General features: G+C 39.1%; 1 protein-coding gene across 1 annotated transcript in view; it reads left to right on the top strand.

Annotated features, from left to right (window-relative positions):
- The window catches only part of RIT2 (Ras like without CAAX 2), a 171,527-nt gene that overhangs the window by 67,896 nt on the left and 76,206 nt on the right, over positions 1–27,425 (top strand). The window contains exon 4 of the mRNA XM_030512920.1: positions 19,199–19,390. Coding sequence (XP_030368780.1) covers positions 19,199–19,390 — 192 coding nt within the window. The remainder of the gene's footprint in view (positions 1–19,198; positions 19,391–27,425) is intronic.

Genomic DNA, 27,425 nt, shown 5'->3' with positions numbered 1-27,425 from the left:
TACAAAAAATAGAACAAACCTCAACCATGGTTTAGTGGTGAACTTGGCAGTGCTGGCTTAATGGCTGGATTCAATGATCTTAAAGGTTTTTTCCAACCTAAACAGTTTCATGATTCTGTGATTCTAGCTGCACTCCACAGCTCCAGAGTAAATCAAAACCTAACCCAACTCCCCCTGAAATCAACAGCTAAAACAGCCTTGTTCCTCACAGAGGGCTTAAAATTACTCTCAATGAAGTTCAGACTGAAATCCTGCTGTGCCTTTGGTGGCTCAGGATAAAAATCCCAAGCACCCGGTCATGCTGATGATGGTGTGCTCTGATGGTACTCTGCTGGGTTTCATGTTTAAGCAGAGATGGTGTTACAGCTTCTAAAGCATGTAGTGGCAACCTCATTTCTCTCTGGGTGGCCTCAAGGTCATAAATACTTCACCATCAAATTTGAATAATGACTTTGATCACTTCAGAAGATCAAGGAGCTAAAATTGTATTTTTTCCCTCTTAGGGAAACAAAAGATGTCAATAGAGAAACAGACTGAAGTTAACGTATTTCGTTGGTTTAGAGAATATGTTTCACCAAATATGCTTCTGCATTTCCTGCTCTACCTATGCACTGATTGATTCAACATTGGCCAAATACTGTGATTTAGTAATAATTAATATAGATTATTACTGTCAAGCCCAGAGTTAAAAACCCACATCTAATTTCATACCTGAAACTGGATAAAAATATTTGCTATTTTATCTCACAGATACAGTTTGGAGCACCAAAACCGTAAGTTGTTCTTCAGAAATATATTTCTGGTTCTCAACTTTCTGAAGTTAAAAAACATTCAAACAAAGTGAAAACCAGAAACATGAATAAGCTGTCAATATTGCTCATCTAGTTATTGACCTTCCTCTTCCCATGCATATACGTTGACACTATTAAATACAACAGATAGCTCCTGTAAGAATGCAGACTGATGTTTCATGAGCTCTGGATACATATTTTCTACATCATCATCATTTCTCCTCTAGTGCTCTTCCAATATTGTTTTTCCACTGAAGATACAACAGGAGGCACATTCGTAATGTATGTAGGGCTAGTGTAAGGAGTTATGCTTCACTGAACTCACTACCCCTGCTTTTCACCACCTGCCAGCAGGGTGGCCTGTCTTTGCTCACCACAATCAACTTCAGACAGAATAAGGTTACATTTACCTCAGAGAGTTTTAAGAGCAGGTATTGCTGGTGTAGCTGCTTGTAGCAGAACTGTCATAAACAGAGCTTATTTGAGCAGTTCATACCGTAAGGCTTGAAAACGTGCTGTGCAGCAAGAAACTGATAAAAAAACTGATGTTGGTTTTCTCCTTCACTGGCACAACTGAATCTGAAAGATTCACTGTATCCTTAGCCTCGTATTTGCTCCTAGAAGAAGCTATTAATGATATGCCTTTGGCTATTCTTTAACTAAAAGTTCTCTTTTTAAATCAAAAGTTTTATTTTTGCATCTACATTTCAATTAAAACCAGAAATATATTGGATAAGGGGCAATGAGTTCAAAGTTAAACAGGGGAGATCTAGGTTGGATGTGAGGAAGAAGTTCTTCCCTATGAGGGTGGTGAGAGAAGCTGTGGCAGCCCCATCCCTGGCAGTGTTCAAGGCCAGGTCGGATGGGACTTGGAGCAACCTCGTCTAGTGTGAGGTGTCCCTGCCCATGGCAGAGGGTTGGAACTGGATGATCTTAAGGTCCTTTCCAACCCAAACCACTCTGTGATTCTGTGATTCTAAACAGCAAATAGAGAATAAATGTCAAATTGAGCTTCATGCTGAATTTTATTTAGTTAGCTTTTAACCCTCTAGGTTAGCTACTATTTTGCATGTGGAGTAAATAATGAAACCTTAATGGAAATCTGCAAATGCAAATTATTATTATTAAGACAGCTTGAACTTCCTTTTTCAACTGCTCTCATGGGACATCCTTTGAGTTCCTCCTCATGTAGCATGCAGAGTGGTTATCTCTCCTGCTGTGTTTACAAGCTGTTGACTGACACAGGAGGTTTTATTCTTGCCATAGTTTTTCTCCTGATGACACACTACCCAACCTCCTTGTTTAGACCTCACACTGAACCTTAAAAGAGCATCTGAGTTCACTGGAAAAACAAATCTGAGATGACCCTATGTAGAAAAGGCTAAATTGTTTTCAGACAAGGAGGGGAATATGCAGGAAAATGGATTTCTGTACCTGTCAGTGAGACAGTACTTTTCAAGATTATTGCACCCATTTTTGCTTGTTAAAATGTGAGCTTTTTATGATAAACTTAGTGTACCAGTATATTTCTCAAGTGTGAGTTGGAGACTTGAAGAATTGGACTTAGAATGTGATGGCAAGCCATTTCAAGGAGATTTTCCTTTGTCTGGAGCTGTGTGCACATGAATTCATTTCCAGGCAGACACTTTTCAACCTGACAACTGTGCTCTCTGTAGTGAAATCCATCTCTCAGATTGCTAGCAAATCACAGGACATGTTTATCCTGCCAACCTCCAGGACTATGATTTTTGCCCTCTGCTTCAGGCTTTGAAGAGGAACCGTATTAGTCCCAAGAGCCCTTGAGATAAACACACTTTCTCAGGCTAAACACTACAGTCCAATGACTCACTCAGGCTGTTAACTGAGATCCTTCTGCTTATTATCTAAACATGCTACTCTAATCCTGAATCAATGGAAGTGGAATTTCAAACTACACTACTGGAGCTTATCTCAAGGAAATTTAAAATGCCTTTTTGTCAGTAATTATATTTTAATGGGCCTTTACAGCGTGTTCTTCTAAGGGGAAAATAATTTTAATGCACTTTCTGCTAGGTGCTGTAGTCAGTAAATGAAATTCTCTTTATTTCTAAAGCATAGTGGTAATGAACTAAGTACCAACCATTAACACCGTATATTAGGTGAAGAACATTAATTTCATTTTCTTCATATGTTGTTGTTTCACAGGCTGATGATGACATACTTAGTCAAACCATAGCACTGAAAAATTGGTGGGTTCTCAAGACAACCTGTTCTGCACTTTCTAGGAAGAACTAAAATCTCTCCCATGACCAAGTCATTTTATTTGGGAATGGACAGATTTTGAAGAAACATTTATTTGGCACAGATAATTGAGTGAAAAAAATGTTCCAGTGAATAAAAATGTTCCAGTGAATTATAGATGAAATTGCAGACCCAACTCCAATTTCCTTCATATTACAGGCAAAATATTCTTTGGCTTCAATGGGGAAAGCTCTAGTCACATCCTCTCAAAAAAGAGTATATTAGTTTAGCAAGAAGAGGCAACTAGCAACTAACATTCCCAGCTTCCTTTCCCATCCCTGTCAATAAGTGAATCATGGTGCAATAAAGGATGAATCAGTTTGTATTTCTAGGTCTGCATTTATCTTTCTGACAAACAGGTGCAATAAGATGTTGCAGAGAGCAGGCATTTAGAATGAACAACAGGGTTTATTGAGTATAGTTACACTGATTTCCTGCCCCTCCCTACCATTCCGCTTAGTAAAGTCAATGTTAGTGTTTCCGTACTGCAGATGGAGGAAAACTTTCCAGTGTTGTCTGTTCTTTTTCAATAAATCCTTTTTATTTTTTTATCTTGAAATGCTTTCTTTTTTGCTGTTCTTTGTCTTTCTTTAATGAATAACTTCCATAAATAAATATACAGTGATACTGCTGAATGATTTATGACTTTTGAAATAAAATGAGAACATTTAAAAGAAAAAGATACTTTATTATGAATTCTGATAAAGTAGAGAAATCTTTTTTAATTCTTTCCAGATCTTTCCTGGCAGTATTTCATTGGGTTTTGTTTTTGTTTTTAGTTTTGATTTTGGTTTTTTTGTGTTCTGGTATACACTGTATGGAAAACACCTATATGAATGTATGCTATATGATAAAACTGCATCCAGGTCCTCCAGAAAACTCTGCTTAAGTAAATTCACCTTTTCTTCTAACATTACAAACTGTATTGTGTACTTTTTCTTTCCAGTACTGAATGGCACTTAAGCCCTTAGAAGTTACTTCCAGCAGACATTAGACATGTTCTAAGTGTGTCCTGATTTCTTTATGTATATGCAACTGTCCTAGATAATCTCACCTGGAATTCCATTTTACAGAGGTTTGTCTGTCATAAGGTACTTGTTACCAAGCAGCTGCACACAGGCCAGGGACCAGTGGACAGAAAATTGTTTTCCACCTGCATCCAATTTCACAAAATTCACATCAAAAGGTACTTTCACGGCTAAAAACTTGGCTTGCATGCTAAGAAAACAAGAATGTGTAAAAGCATCTCCTGCTGCCATTTGACCTGACAATAACAAATGACCAAAAGAAGGATCTTTTGCAGAGCAGGGTGTTAATGCTTCTCAGGAAAAGTGGGTTGTCCCAGAGAACTATCATTTTCAAAACTTGCTATTCTGTAGCTGCTGGATACTCTACCAATACATCGAACGGTGGTGGCTGCAGACAAAAACAAGATAACAAAAAGTTACATTATCTTATCTGAATCACTCAAAACCTTTGAATTACAAAACTGCATGAGATATTTGTCTGAGAGATGCTTTCTAATGTTATTTTCATTTCTCACTAGCAAGAGGGTATGGAAAAGCCTAAAAGCATAAGACATCTTTCACAGCTGAAGTTCCATAGTTTTCCTCCAACAAGTGGCATCTCCCTCCATCAAAAAAGCCCAAAACAGAACAGAAAAAATAAACCTTGGTAAATTTTACCTCCATTAGTTGTCACTGCTCGTTTATAATCTGAGGAATATTATTACATCTATCCAGATTTTTAAAAGAGGAAATAAAAAGCAAAGTAGAAATTCAAGAAAATAATTAGTGAAAATATGGAACATTTAGTATTTTCTTTTTTTAAACTGGATATGTTTCAGATATGTACTTTTCTAACTTCCATAGGAGAAAGATTGCATAGCTTGCATAGATGTAACTGACTGTGAAGCAAGCTGAAGAAGTCAGACTCCACTAATTTCAGAATTGTAGATGAGCTGTGTTCTTGTGTTGGACAGTCTTGGCATATCTCAGAAGCTACTCAGCATCTTTCAGGATCTATTGATCTAACCTGTATACCTCATCACCTAAGTTTTGGAGCTCTCTCTGTCCTCACAGCTCTTTTCTAAAGAAATGAGAACTATTCCCCTGTTTTATAGGCAGACACAGATGCTATGGATTTGAAAATGGGTCTCATTTGCCCCACCAGAAGTGAATTAGCTTCAGTTAAACTAATCCTGATTTTCTTGAAAGCCTGGAGACTGCAATAATGCATCTGGATGAAATCTTTAGTGTATGTTAAATGTATGAAGTGATGATCAACTCCCTAAAAGTTAGACATCTGTTTGAATTTTTAGAGAAGAATTGATCCCAGTGGTTATCCCTTAGATGGGATAGCTGTACTTTTTGTGAAGGTACCTTAGAGACATTCTGTGAACTGCTCACAGTGGAAGTCACACAGGTTCCTGTTCTTTTGGTTAAGGCTCTGTTCCCACCCATCCCCAGAAGGTCACTGGGACCAGCGTTGCAGGACTATATATATAGATGCCAATCCAGTGACGATCACTGTGCGCATCATGTTACTTAGCCATATCACTTGTGCCGGAAACATGTACAAATGCAAAGAAAAAAGAACGGTGGGATATCCTTCATGCTGAAAGTCACAGGGACATGACAACAGTCTTTTTGTGTCACCGATTTTAATATCTCAAGATATACAAAATCAGTGCAACTATAACATAGCTCTTTTGCATTTGTATTGGTGATGATTTATGCAATCCCCAAGGAACACATCCCTCAGATAAACACTGAGCTAAATTTCGGTGGCAGAAATGAGCACACAATTGATTAAATACTACTAAAGTATAAAATTGCCACTCTGCAGATTGTCTGTTTCTCCCCCCTCCCTCCCTTTTCAGATTCTTAGCTCAAATTATATCTCTGATGATGTGTAGGGCACAGGGGAGGGAAGAGAAATACCTACATTATGGAATTTTTAAGGTAAGCATGCTTGTTATGGAAGTCATTGTGAGAGAGTATGCAAGCCAGAATATAATTTGCAGTCTTTTATCAGAGCAATGAGGTGTCTGACTCCACAGTCTCCTGCTTCACTTCTGCAAGGCTGCACAAGCCTCACTGGGGAAGACGGCAAGTCTGCCATGCCCATGTATGCTGATGAAAGTTTGTCTGAATCCCTGTTGAGCCCTCTCTCGCAGTGGCAGTCATTACCTCTTCACTAGTGGGTTGTTGTCTTTACTTTTTACCCTGCTGTTTACTAAAATGTAATTACCGAGCTATTAATTCTTTCCCTTTACCATTTATGATGCATTTGTGATAAAAGACGAAAATTGGCTTTATTCTTTCTTGCATGTCGATGAGGGGGGGTAAAGTATTATGTGATGCACGATAAACCAAATGCACTTGATGGTTTTAGAGGTAGTTAACAGTGAAGATTGCTTCAGTGCCTGCATTTAAGAGAAAATTACGAAGATGTTTATCCCTAAGAGAGAAACCATTAGCATTAATATGAAAGAAAAAGACAGTTCTCTGAGTTAGGAAGTGTAGCACAGAGACATTTTTTACCCGTGTTTTGGAGAATTGGTACAGTGATTTCATCCATATTGTGGGGTGAATGAAAAGTAGATATCAGCTCCCAGGTAATGGACTGCATATTTTCATTACTGCATAAGACAAACCATCTCTGGAAGAGCAAGATTAATAAAGTTAACAAAAGCACAGTAGCAGCAAACTGGCAAATACATTATCACCTGAAGGCAGGAGGACAATTAGAATGGGAACATTTGGAACATCAGTGCAGAGAAGCTACTTCTGGAGGGAGGGTTGGAGTGCCAGTGCGGGTTATTTAGTAGTTCCCAAGTGAGAAAGAAGGGTCTCCGGATGATGCTATTTCTTGAAGTCCTGAGTTGTTTTGCTGGAAGTTGTTCTCATTTGTGTTTTTTCCCTGATTTATGTATCTTTACTAATTTTTTTCTATGAGGCTGATGTGGTTCAATCTTACTTCATAAGCCAGCCATGATGCAAAACATGTGAATAACAGAATAGCGAGCACATACAAAATGTTCTGCACTCAGCGAATGGGGCAGTGCAAGTGATCTATCAGTGTTCAGGATGTGAAGGAACATCTACACCTGCCTTTCATGAGAATTAACCCTGCACATTCTGTGAGCAATACCAGGTACTATGGGTAGAAGTATCATTGCTGAAACAAGAAGGGGAAGCTGAATCTTTAAGCTCACATGTGGGAAATCACGTGAATTCACAGATGATCAAAACCAGATTGTGTCCCGCAATGATTTAAATAAGTCAGTAATCAAACTAACCTCAGAAACCAGTGATTTTCAGAAAGGGGGAAAATTTAGATTTACCAGTTCGAAGTCTCAGACTCATCTGAATGAAGACGAGACTAGTGTCTTCATGAATTAACCTGATATAGTAACTCAGATTAAGAAACGAAAGTCTTTATTTTTCATTAATTCATTCTCTATATTCAAGACTTCAGATTTTCATAAAGTGTCTCCAGTAATCAGAGATTTAAAGATGTAATAACCAGGGTGAAGGAATCCATTTCTTCCATGCAGGTACATTCGTCTTCAGAAACAATCCTGAAGGTCTAGTGAAATACCAGCTCCTGTCTGGGACTGCAAACCTGTTTATAGAGGAAACAGGTTGATGGTGAAGAACATAACTGTAAGATAGGGAAACTATTTTAGAAAGTTTTCAGCCAAAATTTTGTGAAAATTAGGGATATAAGACTGTTCTTGCATTTCACGTCCAGTGTGAGTCTGACAGTGTTTCTTAAATTGCCAACCATTTTTCAGTTGACTCACTCATCTTGGACCATCTTCTTCCCCATAGGCAAGGTCTTGTGGTACTCCCTGGCATTCACTCCACCCAGGTGAGCTTATCTCCTCCATTTCCAGATTGTATGCTGACCCTGGAAAATAGCAGTTAAGAAGTAATGCTGCCATTTGTCACAAAAGTGAAAATCATACCTGTGTCTCCCAGCAAAGATGACCTGTCATGAATATTCTCCTTCTTCTTGCCTGTTTCTCTTTCCAGGTAAATGAATTAGCTTAAACAGGCAGAGGAGTGGATAGGCAAATAGGCACTGATTTCAACAGAGTTGATATTGTTGCCACTGGTTGTCTTCTACATTATGGATTAATTTCTATATCTGTCTCAGCTTTTTACTTGTACATTCCCAGAGTTAAGAAAAGGCTACTGATTTTGTACAAAATATTGCCTTGGAAGGCTGTCAGATTAGGTTCGCAAAGACATTAATCTGCTAGGAACATGAAATGCATCTTTTATGTTATCTTTATACTGTTCCCATCACTGATGTACATTTTGTCCCCAGTACAAATTCACAGAAGGAAAGGGATATTGCTGTTTTATAACAGAAGCAAGGATTCCTTCCTGTAATTATACGGCGTGAGACACTGACTGATCATTAATCAAAGGACTGATTATAACAATAATAATCCACTTCCACTGCAGGCTTACAGACTAATTCTCATTTATACTAATTTCATTTTGAACTGCTCCTGGATCATTACTAGAGCAGGCAAAAAGAGTCATCAGACAGCGATTTGATGTACAATCAGAACAGTGTAGAGACTTGGTGCAGAGAAGAATAAATCCCTGTCCTCCAGTAGTTAAGCTGGAGCTCCTGCATTTTCTTCGGTCTGTGTCTGAGCTATTACGCAGCTCCCTTCCTCCCTCCCAGTGATGTGGCAGATGGTTTAGGCTGGCACAGGTGGCTGAATACCACCTGCTGCAGCTTTTTCTGTATCTTTTGCTGTATAACTCCTTTTGCTGTTGCTGTTCGCAAAGGAAGACTGGAGATAGGAAAAAGGCAAAAAGAGAGCATGAAGTGATGCTGATACTGTTCAGTGCTTTCTTGTTTTCTGTTGCGTCATTGCTGGGAACCTCTAGCTGGTGTCTGCTGGAGTGCTGCGAGCAGTTTTGGAACTTTGACTTCTGTGACCGAAAAAGTGTATTGGTTTATTATCTCCTACTGTAACTTAACCCATACTGAGGGGTAACATTTCCTACTGCTGAGTGCTGTAAAGGGAAAAATCCTCTACTGGTTTTAGGCACTAGATGTTACATCCTCTTGACCTTCTGAACTCCACTGGAAATAAAACAGGCTTGTAGAAAACAGATTAAAAGCTTAAAATGAAGAAGAGGACAAGCCTTATCATTCAAAAGCATGAAGGATATGAGTGGGCAGGGGCTGTGGCTGATATTGTGGACTTCAGAGGCAGGGACTGGTATTTAGTCTCTGTTGAAGTAGTGAGAGAGGTACGCTCAGAGAAACATTTCTCTGAGGATGGGTTGAATTACTCCCTAGAGTCAATCATATCTCTCTCCTGACTGTAGAGAGACTTGAAGAATAATATTGAACAGGTGACTACCTCTTTAGTGGCAAAATCAAGATTAAATGAGTCACATTCTTTGCCTCTAGATTACAGTATTATGGTAGTTATAAGATATAATATCCAACCAACTTCCTATCTGCATGCTTTCTCATTTGAAATGTAACTGCTGCAGATTTCTTGCCACTTGCTTTTACAAATAAGCTTTTAAAAGCTTCTTGCTTTTACACACACACACTCAAAGATAAAAAGATTAGTGAAAATTAAATAATTATCACAGCACTTCTCACCAGTCTGCTTTCTTAGGTAAATCTATTTCAGATGGTAAAAGAAAAGCAAAGTGCACTTTATGACAAGCAGTGTCAAGTGAATGATACGTAATCCCAGTGAACTCAACTCTGGTGTTTATGTTGAGTTGAGTAAACTCTCTGGTGTAAGAGACTTTACTTAGCAGAGAGATTTTGGAGGGTTGCAGTTTAGCTTTAAAAATAATCTGTTGCTAAAAAAGAATCTTTGACCGTACTGGCAAAAACTTTCCTCAGACATAAGAAATTCTCAACTTTTTTATTCATAACCAAAATTTCTGCTTTTATTTTTAAGTGAACAATGTATTTTCATGTCTTTTATGTTGTGTAGTCTTTACTTTTGGTTCTCTCACTCACTATTTGAAAGATTTTTTCCCCTCACTGTCCTTTTTGTTCATTTTACTCTTGTTTGTTCTTTGTCATAGATGAACAATGACCTGCCTGTTTCCAAGAACATATACTATACACACTCTCAGTGTTCACTAGAAAAGTATAAAAATCCTCCATAATAAGAATGACCCCTGTGGTAATCAGGGAGACAGCTTTGATTAAGAACATCTGTTAGCAGATTCCTTGTTCCAAAGACAAGCAGAACACAAGACAAGAAGATACAGAAAGTGGCATTTTTCAAACTGTGAGGCTGGTCTCCCTGGGGAGACTCTGACCTCTTCCAGAGATACAAGGCAAGATCATAAAAAAGAAGAGACATCAAAATGTGTGATGTGTGTGTGTAGTTTGAAAAACACACCACCTTTGTTTCTGAGGTGCTGCATCTTTAAATTTCCAAGCACTACACTTCTGAGGAGTGTGGAGGAGGACCAGATTTCTAAGTGTTGCACTGTGTTTACTCCTCAAATACATCCCCACACAATGAAAAACGCATGGTGACACCCTGCTCATTGCCTGTGTAATTTTTTGTTGTTAGTTCTTCTTCCTCCTCCTTCCTTCCCTTTTTTTCTTTTGGAGGGTGCAAGGCTATCTATTAGCAATATGTAACACAGTGATCCAGGAGAACTGGCTTCAGATTTGAGTTCTGCTGATCGAAAATGATGATGCGGAAGAGGTTGCTTCTTAACAATTTCTATTCTGGGTTGGATAATAAAAGCTTTTCTAGCTCAGCACTCTTGCTTCAGCATTGTTCAGGAGAAAATACTTAGGAAACAGTAAAAAGCCAGGCTTGGCTTCAGTTTGTGATACACTTTCCTAGGTTCTTTCAGTCAGCAAGGTAAGGTTGTCCTGAGCTGAACATTAGATCCAGACTGTTACGTCTGATAGCAGTCCATAAACCAATCCTTCATAAGGATCTAGGTATCTAAGTGTAGTCTGACTTTACTGCTCAATGCTTTTGTTTTGTTCTCTGGGGACATTAAGTTACCGATCTTATTTGGAAACAGTTCTAATCTCCAACAACAACAACAACAACAACAACAACAACAACAGACATATACTTTCCATTTATATTTCTATTAAAAAAAAGGGTGAAATTTAAAACTAATAAAAAATATCTTTATGGAAAGCTTTCTCTTGCTCGTTATGAAAAGTGGGATAAAAGAGGATGAACGAAGATGACAGCAAGAAAGCAGAGGTTAAGTGTTTTCTTCTTTGCTAAATTGTTCTCCTAAAAGCCAATAGAAAAGCAAACATATACAGAAGGATGAAATCTGGAGACAGAAACAGTCTTCCAAGGATCAGTATGGAAGTATTTCTTGGGCATGATTGGATTGTGAAAGCCAAAGTGCTTCTTGAGTTGAAACTTTTGAGAGATATAAAAGACAAGGAGAGGTTTCTACAGGCACACTGGTAACTAATTGAAGACCAGGAAAAATGTAAGGCTGCTGAGCGCTCGAATGATAAGGAACATGGAAAGGACTAACACTCTTAGGACTTTATCCCAGCCTTTACAGACAAGCTGTGTTTAGTAGAGGAGGATCAACAAGGGACAAGTTAGATAAACTGAGCATATGAAGTTTTATACAACAGGATGGGATGCATCTGAGCATTTTGAGGGAGCTGCTTTATGTCATTGTGAGGGCATTCTGTCACTGAAAAATCATGACAGATGCCTGATAACTGATAAAAGGCAAATGTGACATCTGTTTAGGAGCAACAGTCTTTGAGAGATTTTCTTGCTAACTTTCTTAAGCAACAGGTAGACATATATAATCACATGAGGATTAGTATCAAGTTTTTTTCTGCACTCAATTATAATGGAAAAAGAAAATGACAAAGTTATGCTGCGTTCTTTCAACTTTTAGAAAAGTTTTATTTTGTTTCTATCCAGACTTGATGCTTAGTCTCAAGTATAACATGTCTCCCAAGATGAATGGTGATTTTGTTTCGAAAGATTTCTTGCCACACTTTTCAGTTAAGTCTTAGTCATAATACACAAGAGAGTATTAGAGACTGATGTCAAGCTGCAAAGTGCTATAAGCATGAAAAATCTTCACTTTAATTCTCAGGATTGATTTCCTTTTGAGGAGGTGTGATTTCTTTCTGTCTCTTCCCTTTGGCACTTACTGACTTGGGAATGTTTCATATTTTCCCCTCACTGAGTAGCAAACGACATCAAGTACTATTCCTGAATAATTTTTTAAAAAGCCGCTTTTACAGCAGGAAACAACTAGTGTACCAGCTGCACTGATAAACTGTTGCTTATTTTGTAAGAGAACCAGTCCAAATATAGAATCATAGAATCAAAGAATCATAAGGGTTGGAAAGGACCTTAAGATCATCTAGTTCCAACCCCCCTACCATGGGCAGGGACAACTTGCCCTAAACCACGTGGTCCAAGGCTCTGTCCAACCTGGCCTTGAACACCGCCAGGGATGGAGCATCCACAACCTCCCTGGGCAACCCCAGTGCTTCACCACCCTCACTGTAAAGAACTTCTTCCTTATATCTAATCTAAACTTCCCCTGTTTAAGTTTGAACCCATTACCCCTTGTCCTACCACTACAGTCCCTGAGGAAGAGTCCCTCCCCAGCATCCTTGTAGACCCTCTTCAGATACTGGAAGGTTGCTATGAGGTCTCCACGCAGCCTTCTCTTCTCCAGGCTGAACAGCCCCAACTCTCTCAGCCAGTCTTCGCACGGGAGGTGCTCCAGCCCTCTTATCATCCTCGTGGCTCTCCTCTGGACTCGCTCCAACAGCACCATGTCCTTTTTATGTTGAGGACACCAGAACTGTACTCAGTACTCCAAGTGAGGTCTCACAAGAGCAGAGTAGAGGGGCAGGATCACTTTCTTCGACCTGCTGGTCACACTTCTTTTGATGCAGCCCAGGATACAGTTGGCTTTCTGGGCTGCAAGCGCACACTGCCGGCTCATGTTAAGCTTTTCGTCAACCAGCACCCCCAAGTCCTTTTCTGCAGGGCTGCTCTGAATCTCTTCTCCACCCAACCTGTAGCAGTGCCTGGGATTGCCCCGACCCAGGTGTGGGACCTTACACTTGGCTTGGTTAAACTTCATAAGGTTGGCATCGGCCCACCTCACAAGCGTGTCAAGGTCCCTCTGGATGGCATCCCTTCCCTCCAGCGTATCAACCGAACCACACAGCTTGGTGTCATCAGCAAACTTGCTGAGGGCGCACTCAATCCCACTGTCCACGTTGCCAACAAAGATGTTGAGCAGGACCGGTCCCAACACCGATCCCTGAGGGACACCACTCGTTACAGGTTTCCAACTGGACATCGAGCCATTTACCACAACTCTTTGCGTGCGGCCGTCGAGCCAGTTTTTTATCCACCGAGTGGTCCGTCTATCAAATTGATGTCTTTCCAATTTAGAGACAAGGATGTTGTGCGGGACAGTGTCGAACGCTTTGCACAAGTCCAGGTAGATGACGTCGACTGCTCTGCCGCTGTCCATCACTTCCGTGGCTCCATCATAGAAGGCCACCAAATTGGTCAGGCAGGATTTCCCCTCAGTAAAGCCATATTGGCTGTCACCAGCCACCTCGTTGTTTTCATGTGCCTTAGCATGTTTTCAAGGAGAATCTGCTCCAGGATTTTGCCAGGCACAGAGGTGAGACTGGCTGCTCTGTAGTTCCCCAGGTCTTCCATTTTCCCCTTCTTGAAAATGGGGGTTATATTACCCTTCTTCCAGTCATCGGGAACTTCACCTGACTGCCAGGATTTTTCGAATATGATGGACAGTGGTTTAGCAACTTCATTCGCCAGCTCCTTCAGGACCCGCGGATGGATTTCATCAGGTCCCATGGACTTGTGCACGTTCAGGTTCTTAAGATGGTCTCGAACCTGATCCTCTCCTACAGTGGGCCTAAGGTTTGCATTCTCACAGTCCCTTCATTTGCTTTCCAAGACTTTTGTGGTGTGGTCAGAGCATTTGCTGGTGAAGACTGAGGCAAAGAAGTCTTTGAATGTCAGCCTTCTCCAAATCCAGGGTAGCCAGTTCTCTCGATAGCTTCCGGAAAGGGCCCATGTTGTCCCTCGTCTGTCTTTTATTTGCTATGTATCTATAGAATCTTTTCCTGTTATCTTTTACATCCCTTGCCAAACCTAATTCTAGCTGGGCCTTATCTTCCCTGACCTGGTCCCTAGCTTCTCGGGCAATGCTTCTATATTCTTCCCAGGCCGCCTGTCCTCGCTTCCACCTTCTATAGGCTTCTTTTTTCCCTCTAAGTTTCCTCAGCAGCTCCTTGTCCATCCATGGAGGTCTCCTGGCCCTCCTGCTGCACTTTCTTCTAGTCGGGATGCAACACTCTTGAGCACGCAGCAGGTGATCCTTGAATATCGACCAGCAGCCTTGGGCCCTCCTGCCCTATAGGACTGTATCCCATGAAACCTTACTAAGGAGGCTCCTGAAGAGGCCAAAGTCTGCTTTCTTGAAGTCCAGGGCAGTGAGCTTGCTGCATGCTCTTCTCACTGTCCTGAGGATCTCAAACTCAACCATCTCGTGATCACTAGAACCAAGGCTGCCCTGGAGCATCACATTTCCAACCAATCCCTCCCTGTTGGTGAGCACAAGGTCCAGCATGGCACCTCTCCTCGTCGGCTCCTCTATTGCTTGAAAGAGGAAGTTGTCTTCCACACAATCGAGGAACCTCCTGGATTGCTTGTGCCGGGCCATACCGTCCCTCCAACAGATATCAGGATGGTTGAAGTCCCCCATGAGGACCAGGGCCTGCGAGCGTGAGGCTGCTCCTATCTGTCTGTAGGGTGCTTCATCCACAGAGTCCTCTTGATCAGGCGGCCTGTAACAGATCCCCACCGTAATGTCCCCCATTGCTGTTTTCCTTTTGATCCTGACCCACAAACACTCTGTTACCTCATCACCCGTCCCCAGACAGAGTTCCATACTCTCTAACCTATCACTGACACAGATAGCAATGCCCCCTCCCCGTCTGCCTGGCCTGTCTTTTCTAAACAGCCTGTAACCTTCCATTCCGACACTCCAGGCATAGGAGCCATCCCACCATATTTCTGTGATACCAATGACATCATATTCCTGTAGCCTTGCACACATCTCTAATTCCTCTTGCTTGTTCCCCATACTACGGGCGTTTGTATAGAGGCACCCAAGCCGAGCTCCAAAAGCAGCCGACTCAATGGCTGGGGCAGCTGGAACATCTCTACATCGCTCCAAGCACTTATTACAGGTGCTGGCAAGTGACCAGGAGTGTTGGGATGGATCAATGCTCCCCTCCCCCAACACATCTAGTTTAAAGCTTTCTTGACCAGCCTGGCAAGCCTCCTACCAAAACAGCTCTTCCCCTTCTTTGTCAGACCAGCTCCACCAGCCTCCAGTAGATCTGGCCTCCCAAATGGAGCCCCATGTTCTAAATAGCCAAACCCCTGACTATGGCACCAGCATTCTAACCATATAAAACCATATAAACCATATAAAAATAAAACCACTGAAAAATGTGTAAAAACTTTTGGGTCTGTCTCTATTTACCTCTGAACATCTAAAAAACCCAGGTCAACTTAGATTTTTGTTCTGGTTGCTGTAGAGATACATGAAGACTGTGAAATTGGAGTAGGACTCAAAAAAAGAACAAAGAATTTAATTACATGTTAGTCTTTCATCATCTATATATAATATGCACACATTATTGAAAGGGTTATAATATGTTTATTGGAAATTGTTCTTTTTCTTAGTATATATTACTATATTTGGTTTCCTGGTAAATAGAGAAGTAAACACACTTTTCTGAAATCCGAGATATGGCTTGCTCATGTTTGGCCTTGGAGTCCTTGACTCTGTAATGAGCAATTATGCCAAGGGGAAAAAGCTGAGAAGTGAAAGTCAACATCAAAAAAATAAGAATGGAAATGACTAACTGAGTTAACAACAGAAAACCAAGTGGGTGTCCCCAGTCTAGTTTACATAGAATAATTAATGCCTCTGAAAATGGATCACTGCAAACTTGACACTAAAGTATTTTAGCTGTTTAGTCCAATATATCAGTAGCAATAACATGTCATAATAAAATATTGCAAAGTAAATTCATTCATACCCTTAAAGTCATGTCTATGCCCAGGCATGAACCAGAGTGTGTAGGTAAATGACTCAGCCTCAAGAATGGCAGTGCCTAAAAGCTGAATACTTTGTCCCTTTGGAATGATTCAGTGTAAAATTAGGAACCCAGAGTCTCCTGGCAGTCGAGGAAAGCCATTAAGCGTTTCAGGGGACTGGTCCTGAGAGTCCTCACATTGCAGAACGTCATTTTCTGTAACTTAAACAGGGGTATGTGACCTAATTACTTCTTTGTTCGCCATAAATGGCTATAAGAGAATGTTCTGAGCACTTGCTAGAGGGGAACCATCTCACTTTAGCACAGCTCATTCTTTGTAAAAGTCTGTGCAGAATAATCATACTGTGTTACAGTAGCTGCTTTATGAAATCTCTAACCCAGGAAGACAGGTTGTCTGGGCTGGGATTTTAGTTCCATACCAAAACGTCTACTTTCAGGCATCTAGATGGGAGCTAGCAGCTTCATTCAGCTGTCTCTAAAACAGATAAACAAAAAATAGGTAATTAAGTACCTATGGGAATAACTATTTTTCATGAACAGAAGCAATCTGTAGTCCATTAATTGCATTGACTAGCTTACTATTGTCTATAATCGGGGCTTAGATAGCGGCCTGTAGCTGCACAGACAGCTAAATTCAGTTTAACTCTGTGTAAGGTTTCCATTTTCTGCTCATCCTGAAGGGATGCAGGCCTTGTTCAGCTCCTTCTACACAGGAGACTACTCTACTAATCATAGGCAGTTCTAGGTCAATGATGCAAAGAAAAGAAATCAGGGGCACAGGGAGTGGGGGGTTTGGAAGGACTGTTGTTCTGGCAGGAAAGACCGGGATGTGAAGGTCAGTAAGGGAAAGGGATTATGTGTCTGTGTTTAGTCATTAACACTCCCTGCTCACAACCTGGAGACCATGGGTATGGTCTCCAGTTTGGTACTGCATTGTTTATTAATCCAGTGTCTCTCTCATGTAGATGGCAGGCAAAGACCTGGGAACAGAGACAGATCTCCACTCACTGTCTTGCCCAAAACAGCAGAGTATAGAATCCCTTTTGTTTGATGTCTTCTGTGTTTCTCCCTACCACTGCCATACTTCTTACACATCCAGTTGAGAGAGAGTGGGATAGAATATAGCCTGATCCACTCTATGCTGTAGTCTGGTAGTTAATAAACTCTCCTGAGATGCCAGTGGTGTTAGTTTAGAGATTATGAAATTCTGAGTAAGTCTCAAAGCAGAATCCTACCCTTAAATTGCCTGTTAGTCTGCGATTTTGGAGCTTAGTCTATGAACTTTTTCCTGTAGCAGGTGGAATATCTTGAATGATATATAAGAAAGCCCTTGGGTAAAAGATACATCATGAATAAATGATAATGGTCAACACGAAAGTCTATTCACAGGAAGTATTATCAATCAATATGAGTGACTACTGAGAGAGATTTAAGGCTGAGACTTTTAAAAGAGCATGAGCAATCAATTTCCTTTCAATTTTCAGCAAGAACTGAGGATATATATATGACCTAAACCAAACTGTTTTAAAATCTTTGCCTAAATTCTCAGCAGACTAAAAAATAGAAGATTTGATATTGCATCCTGCTGCTCATAGAAATGGTCTAATGTTGATGTGTGCCTTCCTTGCTTTATCAGACCTTCCTGCATCTTAATATCTCTGGAGAACTGATTCTGTTGGGTGATTCTGATCCTGACCAACCGTTGCCATGGTATTGGGTTATTCTGGGCTATGATAAAAAAGAGCAAACAATCTTGAAAAAGAAATGGGCTTTAAAGCACATTCTTAAGACGCAATGCCTGAGACTAGGTTTTTAAAACTAAATCTTGATTTTTTGTACAATGTGGCAGTTGTTAAATACTAATAAATGCTAATAAATAAATAAAAAAAACCATACCCATGACCAGAAGTGTTGCTGCTTCCATACATACGTACATAAATAAAGAAAAATGCAGGAGGAGAAAATTGGGCCAATTCTCATACTATTTGAAATTGTTCATTTTCATTTAAAGGTGTTATCCTATACCGAACTGAAACCCCCTGCTCCTCTCAGAACATTTGAAAGAGCTGAACTTTTTGCAGATTATATTCCTGTTTTACTAGGCCCTATTCCAAAGCTGGTGGGAGACAATGAATGTCTTTTTGTGTGGGAGAGGATGGAAACTATTTGATTATTGCCAAAGAGAAGTAACTACTTGGCTGGAGAAGAAAGAGTTAAAGAAGACGCAAAGTACACTGTGTGGTTAAGCAGACCAACCCAGGTGGACAGAAGCAGGAGAACAGAAAGATAAGGAACTGGTTATTTTGGGACTGTTTTTGAAATGACGAAGAATTGTTGAAAAAACAAAACTGAACACCGGGAACTAAACACGATGTGATAAAAATGGCTTGGTATGGGAGTTGGAGCAATAGGCTAAGGATAGCTTCTGCTAGAATGGTATAAAAGCTAGAGCAACAGGCAATAAAGTGATTCACTGCATGAAGATGCTTTGAGTCCGTGACTTTCATGCGCCACATTTTTGATATTACTGAGCTTTTGAATTGAGTGCATAATAAGGAATTTGTACCTGCCTTTGATCCCTAGATAGCAATAGAGCTCTTCTTTTACACCTGTTAGTATTCATTCAATGACAAGTATGTACCGAAAGCGCTGCATTGGAAGGTTTTAGAAATATGTGAGACAGTATTTTGTGTATGCGGGCACTGGCATAGTAAGTTCATATTCTTCGAGGACGAAGTTCCCTTGAGGAGAAAAATAAAAAAAAGTCCTAAGAGACATCCTGGTGGTGTATAATCCATGATGATGACCCCAGAAGGATGATCAAGTTTTAGCAAGCAGTATTTAAAACAGTAAAACAAACAATGGGAAATTATGTAGGGAAAGAGGGAAGTTTTCGGAAAGTTTGTTGTTTACAAACAGGTAATTTTGTTTGCTGAATGACTGAGTATGTTCTTCCTATTCTACAGGCAGAATTCACAGCCATGAGGGACCAGTACATGCGAGGTGGAGAAGGTTTCATTATCTGCTATTCCATCACAGACCGCCAATCCTTTCAAGAAGCTGCTGAGTTTAAGGAACTCATTTATCGTGTCAGGCACACCTATGACATCCCCTTGGTGCTGGTGGGAAACAAAATAGATCTTGAAGAGTTCAGGCAGGTAAGCAACTTCCCTGTTGCTTTTGGCTTGGTTTTCCTTGACTACCTCAGCAATTTCTGTAGCATGTGTTGTATAGTATGACTGAGAATTATTAGCACAAAATGAGGTTTAATCAAAGAGCAACACACTACAACTGGTAATAAATTAAGGACTTATCAGTACTTTTCATTCATATCTTACGGATCTTAAAGTAGCTTTCACAGCCTTCAGATATTCTTTGTTTTTACTTTGAAAGGAATCCCATTATTTTTGTTGGAAGTTATATATGTGTTCAGAATGGAAAAGATTCAGTCAAGATCTTTGTGGCAAAAATCCCCTGTTTTCTTTGGAAATTACTAGTTTTAATTAAAGCTTTTTTCAAACTCAGACTGAAAAGAATTCTAGTTAAAATAGGGAAATTATAATCTGTGAAATTATCTTTGCCTGAAAAGCCATTAGGGTTTTCAGATAAGATGGGGAAACACAAGACTTGAATTCACTTTGATTTGTGTACAAGATTTGAGCTACTACCACCCATAGAGCAATAGATTTCTTTCACCATGAGAGCACTGTGGCTTTTTCCATAGCCTTTAGCAATCTTTGCTCACTCCTTTCCTCCTGGTTCCCCTTTGCTTCTTCCTTGCTGTTCGTATTTATGTGTATGTGTGTGCAAGTGAATGAGTTGGAGAGACACCATCTTCAAATGGGTTGGTTTGGGAGGCGGTACCGAATGGAAAATATCCTTAATCTTAAGCTTCAAAAAGGTTAAAAACCTAATTTGCCTATATGGATCTCTTAAGAGGTTCTTTATACACACTATGATTCCTTTCAAATGACTGACTTCTGTGCAGACATATGTAACAGTTAAAGAAAATGATGTTTTTCAATACATTAACATCTGTGCTCACATGATCCTGTCTACTCTTTTCCACTTATCCTGTCACTCTTCTCCCCATTTCTTTGTCTTCTTTCTTGTACCTGAAGAAAATCCAAGACAGTGTTAAGACTGAAATTAGCCCGAAAGATCTGACGATGTACATTTAAAACTTCACATCTGCTTCCAGATCATTGACTTTCTCCCTAAATCACTGTGACAAAACCTTAATGGTAAAAATCCAGCTGCAGTTTAACATGCAGCTTGAGGCTTCCAACAACAATGCCATGTGTATCATGCAGTACAATCTATGCAGCTTCTGGAATACTTATATACCAGACAGGGACGAATGTGGATTCAGTTGTTCTGCTGAGAGAACAGGACATTGAACACAATTCCAAAAGAAATGGGATATGCTTTATTACCAGCAGTTACCTATAGATGAGGTTTCCAGGAATATTCTCTTCACTAAGTGATTTGGAGACTATATTCCAATGATATTTGGCACTACCTCTTTCTGATCTCATGTTTTTTCAGGCTTTTATATTTTAATCACTGTCAGTGCATATGAAAATATATGCCTGATTTAAATGTTTTACATGCTCTTTGATGATCTTGTCTGGTCTCCCAAGCAGGATAATCAGTGCGCACCAATGTGTGACTTGGATACCACAAACAGTATGCAAGATTAAAGGGTATGGGGAGGCTCTGGGAATGATACTAGAAATTATGTCTTTGAGATGTCACAGATACACAAAAAAATGTTATACAAGGTTGTCACTGGAGATTCTGCCTGAATGTGTATCAAGGCAATTCCAGATCATGGTCCTACAGTTTTTCAGAAGCTTTCCATAAGCCAGAATTTAGGTCTTCAGAATTTTTCCTCCATTAACCCTCTACAACTGTCAACAGGTACAGCAGTGTCAGAAGAGCTTTCTCAAATATTCTTCAATCCAGACATTGAAGTACACAAACATACCAAATTTAAACAACTGAGAAAGAGTAGGTGTCAGAATGCAATTAGCCAGATTGGAATTTGGCCAGGGCAGCAGGGCTAATATTGTTGCTCTGTTTAATAACATTTTTCCCCTATGAAATTCATTAAAGCTACCGTAATGTTATTCATGGTATTTACAAACATAACATTTAGTTCAACATTCCTGAGCATAATTTCCGTTTAATGACAATTCTGCAACAATCAGACAGGCTATAGTAGCTTGGTCAGACAAAGCTCTTGTTTGAAATGTGGCCCCCTACACAATACAATTAATGATGTATGTGGCTTGCCTCAAATCTATCAACAAGACTACAAAAATAAAACTAATCTGCAATTAAAATTTTGTGTTAGGAGACACATTACTGAAAAACAAAACCAACAAGCTTATTATTTTTAAATAATGGTTTTATTTTTTGATGGCTTCAGTGAAATTATTATTGTCTTTAAATATTCCTCTCATTTTTAGTGTCTTAAGAAATGGGTTTGTCTGCACTCCTTAAAACAAGTTCTAACTCTATTCATCAGCCTCAAAAATAAACACTTTCCATTTTCTCTGAAACAATATGGGGGAGCAACTGTGTAAAAACTGTAGGGAAAGAATATAATAACTCATTATCTGGATGTGCATATCCAATCTGGTGGCAAGGCTTTCTCTACCCTCCATTCCTTTCCACACATTTTTACTGCAGCTGTGTCCAATCCTTTCTGACATTGCTCTGTCTTGTGTTCAGAGATTCACTGTGAAAGTGAATGGGCATGAACAGTTAAGGCATTCATCTGTGTTCACTCCTTGATTTTTAGCCACTGGTCTAAGAAATATTTAAGTGTTATATATATTTTATCAAATAACTGATGAAAAGAACAGAACTGTGGTTGATTAGATACCTTTCTAATTTCAGTATTTTTGAACATTAAAGTCATTAGATTAATAAAGATATCATGCCATTTGTTTGTAATTTTAATGTCATTGGAGTTTCAGAAACATATAGGACCAGATGACATGAAGTAGATTATTTTTATTTCAGGTAAGCTTTGCAACTTTACCCCAGATGAACATGAAGTTTAATATCTGTATAAAAGATAAATATCTAATTAAAGCATATTTATATTTTAAAATACAATAAACAACTGATTCAATTTGAACTTATACCATGCTAATGCTAAATGCAGCTTTTAATTAAAATATTTTACACTAAAGACATATGGCACTGCTGAAACCTCTTTTGAAAAAAATATCCATAAGACTTTGCCTGTTGATCATTACAATATATTATATTCAGCAATTCAAAGGTGAACTAGCTACGTAAGTTCCTTTGAACAATGTGCTATAGCTCTGAGTTGGAAAGAATAGAGGCTTTCTAGCAGGTTTTTCAAAATTTTAATTCACATGTGAGAACCCCACTGGATATTCTACCTATCTAGCATAGCCTTCATGGAGCAGTTTTTCCTATACACTTTTGTTTGACCCCAAAGGAATAAGCTACAGGCTCGGTTGAATCCGTGGATAACGTGTTGATGTCCATTGAGTCCAAGGTTATGAGGTCAGCTCACGCTTCATTCAGCTCTTGGCCTCTCTGGGAAGCCTGTCATCAAAGTTGTTAGTTTTGCCAGTACAGTCTTGGTCCTGAAAAGAATTATGCAGTTGTTTACTCTTCCACACATGAGTTGTCTTATTGGCTTCAAGCAGAAATCTGAGCAGGAGCAGTGTTTTTGAAAACATTTCCTTGCTTCCCTCTTCCTATACAGCCTCCCTCCTTCAGTAGGAAATATGAAATCAATATGAAATTTGTCTTTAACATGGAACAGTGTCTTATTTGGAGTGCACATTAATTACAGAGGCTTCATTATGTTTTCTTTCTGAGGTCTTATTATGCCAGAAGATAATTCTCAAACCAGGATTACAGTGGCTTAATGCATTTTCATGATCTGAACCAGCTGCCCACTGAATATTCTCACTTTGGTGAGGTTTTTTTCTGGAATTTATTCAAGATGAACTGATTGGTTATCAGATATTGTGAGCATCAACTTTTAGATTTCTCGTTTTGACAGTTGCTCTATTTTCATTCTGGCTTCTAAAACCTTGAAATGTCTGTTGAGTCTGAGACAGTTAATGTTATTTTTTGTTTGTGTTCTTTAAAAAAAAACAACAAACCAAATACCAAAAAGCAGCACCCCTTGTTTTGGTTTCTTTTGTATGAATAACAGTTTAGTATATTTAGAACACTGTCAGTTTATACCTTCTGGTGCCTGTCTGAGACACGAAAATACTTAAAGAATATGACATTATTTTATTTTCATTTGCCAGTGCTAAATAGACTATGAAGTGCTATTTACTAGATGCTCCAGTTCCATTTTCTTTTAAGATATTTGGGTGGAAGAATTTGTCTACTGAAGACTCGTGTTCCTCGCTTATCAGGCCAGTGCCCTACACAAAGAATGAAAGATTTCTTTGTTCGGAACTTTCTAACTGTATCTCAAAGGAAATGCTTTCTCTGCTATTTGATGACAAAGAACAGTATACACTTGAGTTAACTGTAGACCTGGTAAAGTGATTAGACACAATGAGTTGGAGAGATTCTCTATAAAATCCATCCAGAAAAACAGGATTTACCACATATCATTGAGGTGTATCATAAAATGAGACATACCTGCCCATAAGGATATCTGTCTTTTTGTTGACTGTAGAGGAAGACGCTGACAACTAAGTTCTCAGGCTTTATGTGTCAATACTTGGGTGAGATGAATACTAACAAAATTGTTTATGAAATCCTTTCAGTTGAGAATCTATACTTGCTGATTCATTCTGTTGATATTGTTGCTGATAACTATAGACTAGACTTCTGCAGCATGCTCAGCTTGCCTTTGGGTTTTGAATGAATAAAATCTAGTCAATATTAATTCCTAGGTGGTGATCCTTTCTAAGTATCAGTGTGAGCTGTGATCTTAAAATATTTCTGATATAGTCAGGCAGCCTTAACCTAAATAGTGACTACAAAAAACATAATGGTATCCTTAATGGAAAAAAGCCAGAGGAGAACATGGCACAGAACAAATTCCTTAAAACTATTGATTTAAATGTTGCAATGAATTTTTAAATTGATTCATTCACTCATCTTGATGTCAACTTGGTTGTTCATTTTCCATGGACATCCATGCAGTTCCACTTTGCTAGCATGAATGCCGGCTGAAAATGAATTATACTTGCAAGGAGTTGCCATCATTATTTACATTTGCTAGCCTACATATTGCTTTTCCCACATCATATTCTTTGTTAGCTCTTCAAATTCTGAATAATATAAGCCATTTTTGCTTTTTTGATGGAGCTATGACGGTTGCTGAATATTTGGAACAGAAACTACTGAAGTTGTCATGATGTTTTACTATCTGAAAAAACTGTCAAACCTTTGCTAATCACTTTCTTACGTTACCAGAATTTGTATCTAGATTCTGTCATGTTCCTCTACACCTCTGATTTCTATTTATTTTTAACTGATTTTGATTTTTCAACATTTCTGCCACACTGTTCACTATACTTAGAATTCTTCTTTATATATTTTAAATAAAATCTTTTTAGTATTTGCTTCCCTGCTCCCCCCCCCCCCCCCACCGAAAAGTGTGCGCTATTCTATGCCAGTGGAATTATAGGCATCAATTCGACAGATGTAGTCTCTTGAAAGGAAATTCTGTTATCAACTTTCTCTAGCAAATGTACATTTATATCTAGTTTACCTCTTTGCTTTTACAATGCTTTTATATTTCCACAAAACTGCCTACAGTACAGGTTTGCATTACTCAGGCTCAGTAAATGTTATCAGACACACAGACAAATGTAATGAAATTGTTGGTGTATTTCTCGTTTTATAATTGTGTTAACCTGCAGTGGACCATCCAGTAAACCCTGTAATCCCTTCAAACGTAGAGCAAAAGACTTTTGAAGGGGACTAAGATGCAGGTAACAAGTTGTTCTGTAAGAGAAGAAACAACAGAGAAACAGTAGCTGAACTGTAGATAAAATGTTTGTAACAGAAAACCTGGATACTCAGAGATATAAACAAAGGCAACTAATTGCATTTAGCTAAATCATGACAATGCAGCAAGGGCTATACACTAGGAATGGTGCTACAAGGTCACTTCATAGCTAGGGGTATTAAACAGCAACACACTTTATATTGTTTTAAAAGGCTCCAAGTATCTACCTGCTTTACCTTCACCGGCCACTTCAGAGATTTTTTTCTCGCCATGCACCAGATCCTGATTTGGTGTGACCATGTGTGACTTCATGCCTTGGAGAAGAGATGTGAAGCTATAGAGATACTCACCTCTTGTCTTCTTGATCTAGATTGCTCCTTAAGGTGAACTTGGACTCTCAGATTCGTCCGTTTGGTCTGTGAAGTGGGAGATTAGGCACTGTGAAGACTTTAATGCACTTTTCATTTGTCAGCCATGCCTGCAGGATCTTTCTGCTTAATTAAAGCAAGCAAACGCTGTTGGAAAACTACCCACACATGCCGTCTGCCTTGTGTAGGACTTGTTTGTAAGTTCCTGACGCTGTTGTTTTCCTTGAAGACTTTCAGAGGGAAACCCATTGGTTACTCAGTGACCACACAAAGAGTTTGCAAGGAAAAACGCAGTGGTATAATTTGTTGGGTGTCTATGGCTTAGTTAACAGTCTGATTCCTGTGCTGGAAAGCAAAATTTGCAAGAAAGCTAATTATCCCTGCTGAAGGAACAGTGCTCCAAAACTCTAGTTGCAAAATTCCATTTTATTATTTTTTGAATTTATTTGCTGAAATTTCCATTGTCCTGACTGTGAATCTTTTACTTACACACTGTACGCAAGCCAGGCAGAGAGGAGAGAGGCATGAGTGTATGACATCAGGCAGTACTAATTGGGACACAGTTTTGCCTCTCACCATCCGTGCCTGAAGCAATATGACCTCCCATCTCTCAAGATTTATCCTCTCATTTTCTGCACTGGGCCACATACATGTCAAAGAGAATGATGTGCAATGGGAAGGTGTTTTTTTATATACATGCAGCTATTTTTGCATCAGCATAATCAAGGTTTCAGCCTGACTCATATTATTTACCACAGTTCCAGTTCCAGAAACTATGTAAGTGTATGCTTAATTAGAGTGGAACTAATGCATGTTCTTCATGTTAATCTGTACTTGAGCGAAAATGCTGTCCTGAAAGTGAGACAGTAATGAGCAACTTTGTAAAAATGAAAGTACCTTAGCAATGTAGCAGATTAATATAGAAGACAACATATACTGAATGCAGTGTTTATATAAAAATGTGAGTTCCTGGTAGAAAGAATAGTTTCTGTGTGTTTTTTCAGTAGTAGCTCAAATTGAAAGCCATGCTGCCAGAATTTAATTACAGCTCGTCATGGTGTCACAAACAATAATAGCATCACCTGGCATTTAAAGAAAAAAGATTAATCAGTTTAATCATCTTTGTTTTTTGAAGATTTGCTTGTATTCTTGTCTTAATGACTTTATTTTTCTGCCCTCCCAGATGAATTAGAAAGTTATAGAGATTTGTTTTCCTTCAGATCTAACTTAGCTAATAATAGCAGCATGTCAGCTTCACATGCTACGACGTTAAGCGGTGCAGAGATGACAAGAAAAAAAGAAAACCTTTACCCAAACAAATCAGTCTGAAAATCTGAAAAATAAATTTAAAGGGAAAATATCTATTATATCCATTCTGGAAATTTCCTAACTCTCATCCATAGTTCCCAAATTTTACCCTATGAAATCTATCTATAACAGCAACTTTTAAATCTCTGAGTAAATTGTTTGATGTAGCATCGTTAATTCAAGAATGTCCAGGAAATTACCTGTGATAAAATGACATTAAATCACATTGCCAAGGCTGAAACTCAAGATGTTAAATGTCTATAAAATATCACAATTCAGCCTTCAGTGCTAGTCATTTACAGTATTAATCACAGTTTTACTGATCAGAAGCCCAGACCCAGCCTGAGAGTCAGGGTATGGCATCTTGTTTATTTGAAATTTATCAGTGTTGGAGTTGCTACAGGTTAGTATCTTCATCTACCTGGTCTTGATGGCTGCTATTTCAAAAAGAAAAAAGGGCGGGCTTCCCCTCTGTCACTGCTGCATTTTGTCCTGTGTTGCTCAGGGAATATTCTTTCCCTTTTTTTCCTCTATGTCATT

This window comes from Strigops habroptila, chromosome Z, assembly GCF_004027225.2.
Source record: "Strigops habroptila isolate Jane chromosome Z, bStrHab1.2.pri, whole genome shotgun sequence".
Lineage (NCBI taxonomy): Eukaryota > Metazoa > Chordata > Aves > Psittaciformes > Psittacidae > Strigops > Strigops habroptila.
Note: the sequence above shows the minus strand (reverse complement) of the source record. Positions and strands in the feature narration are given on the sequence as shown.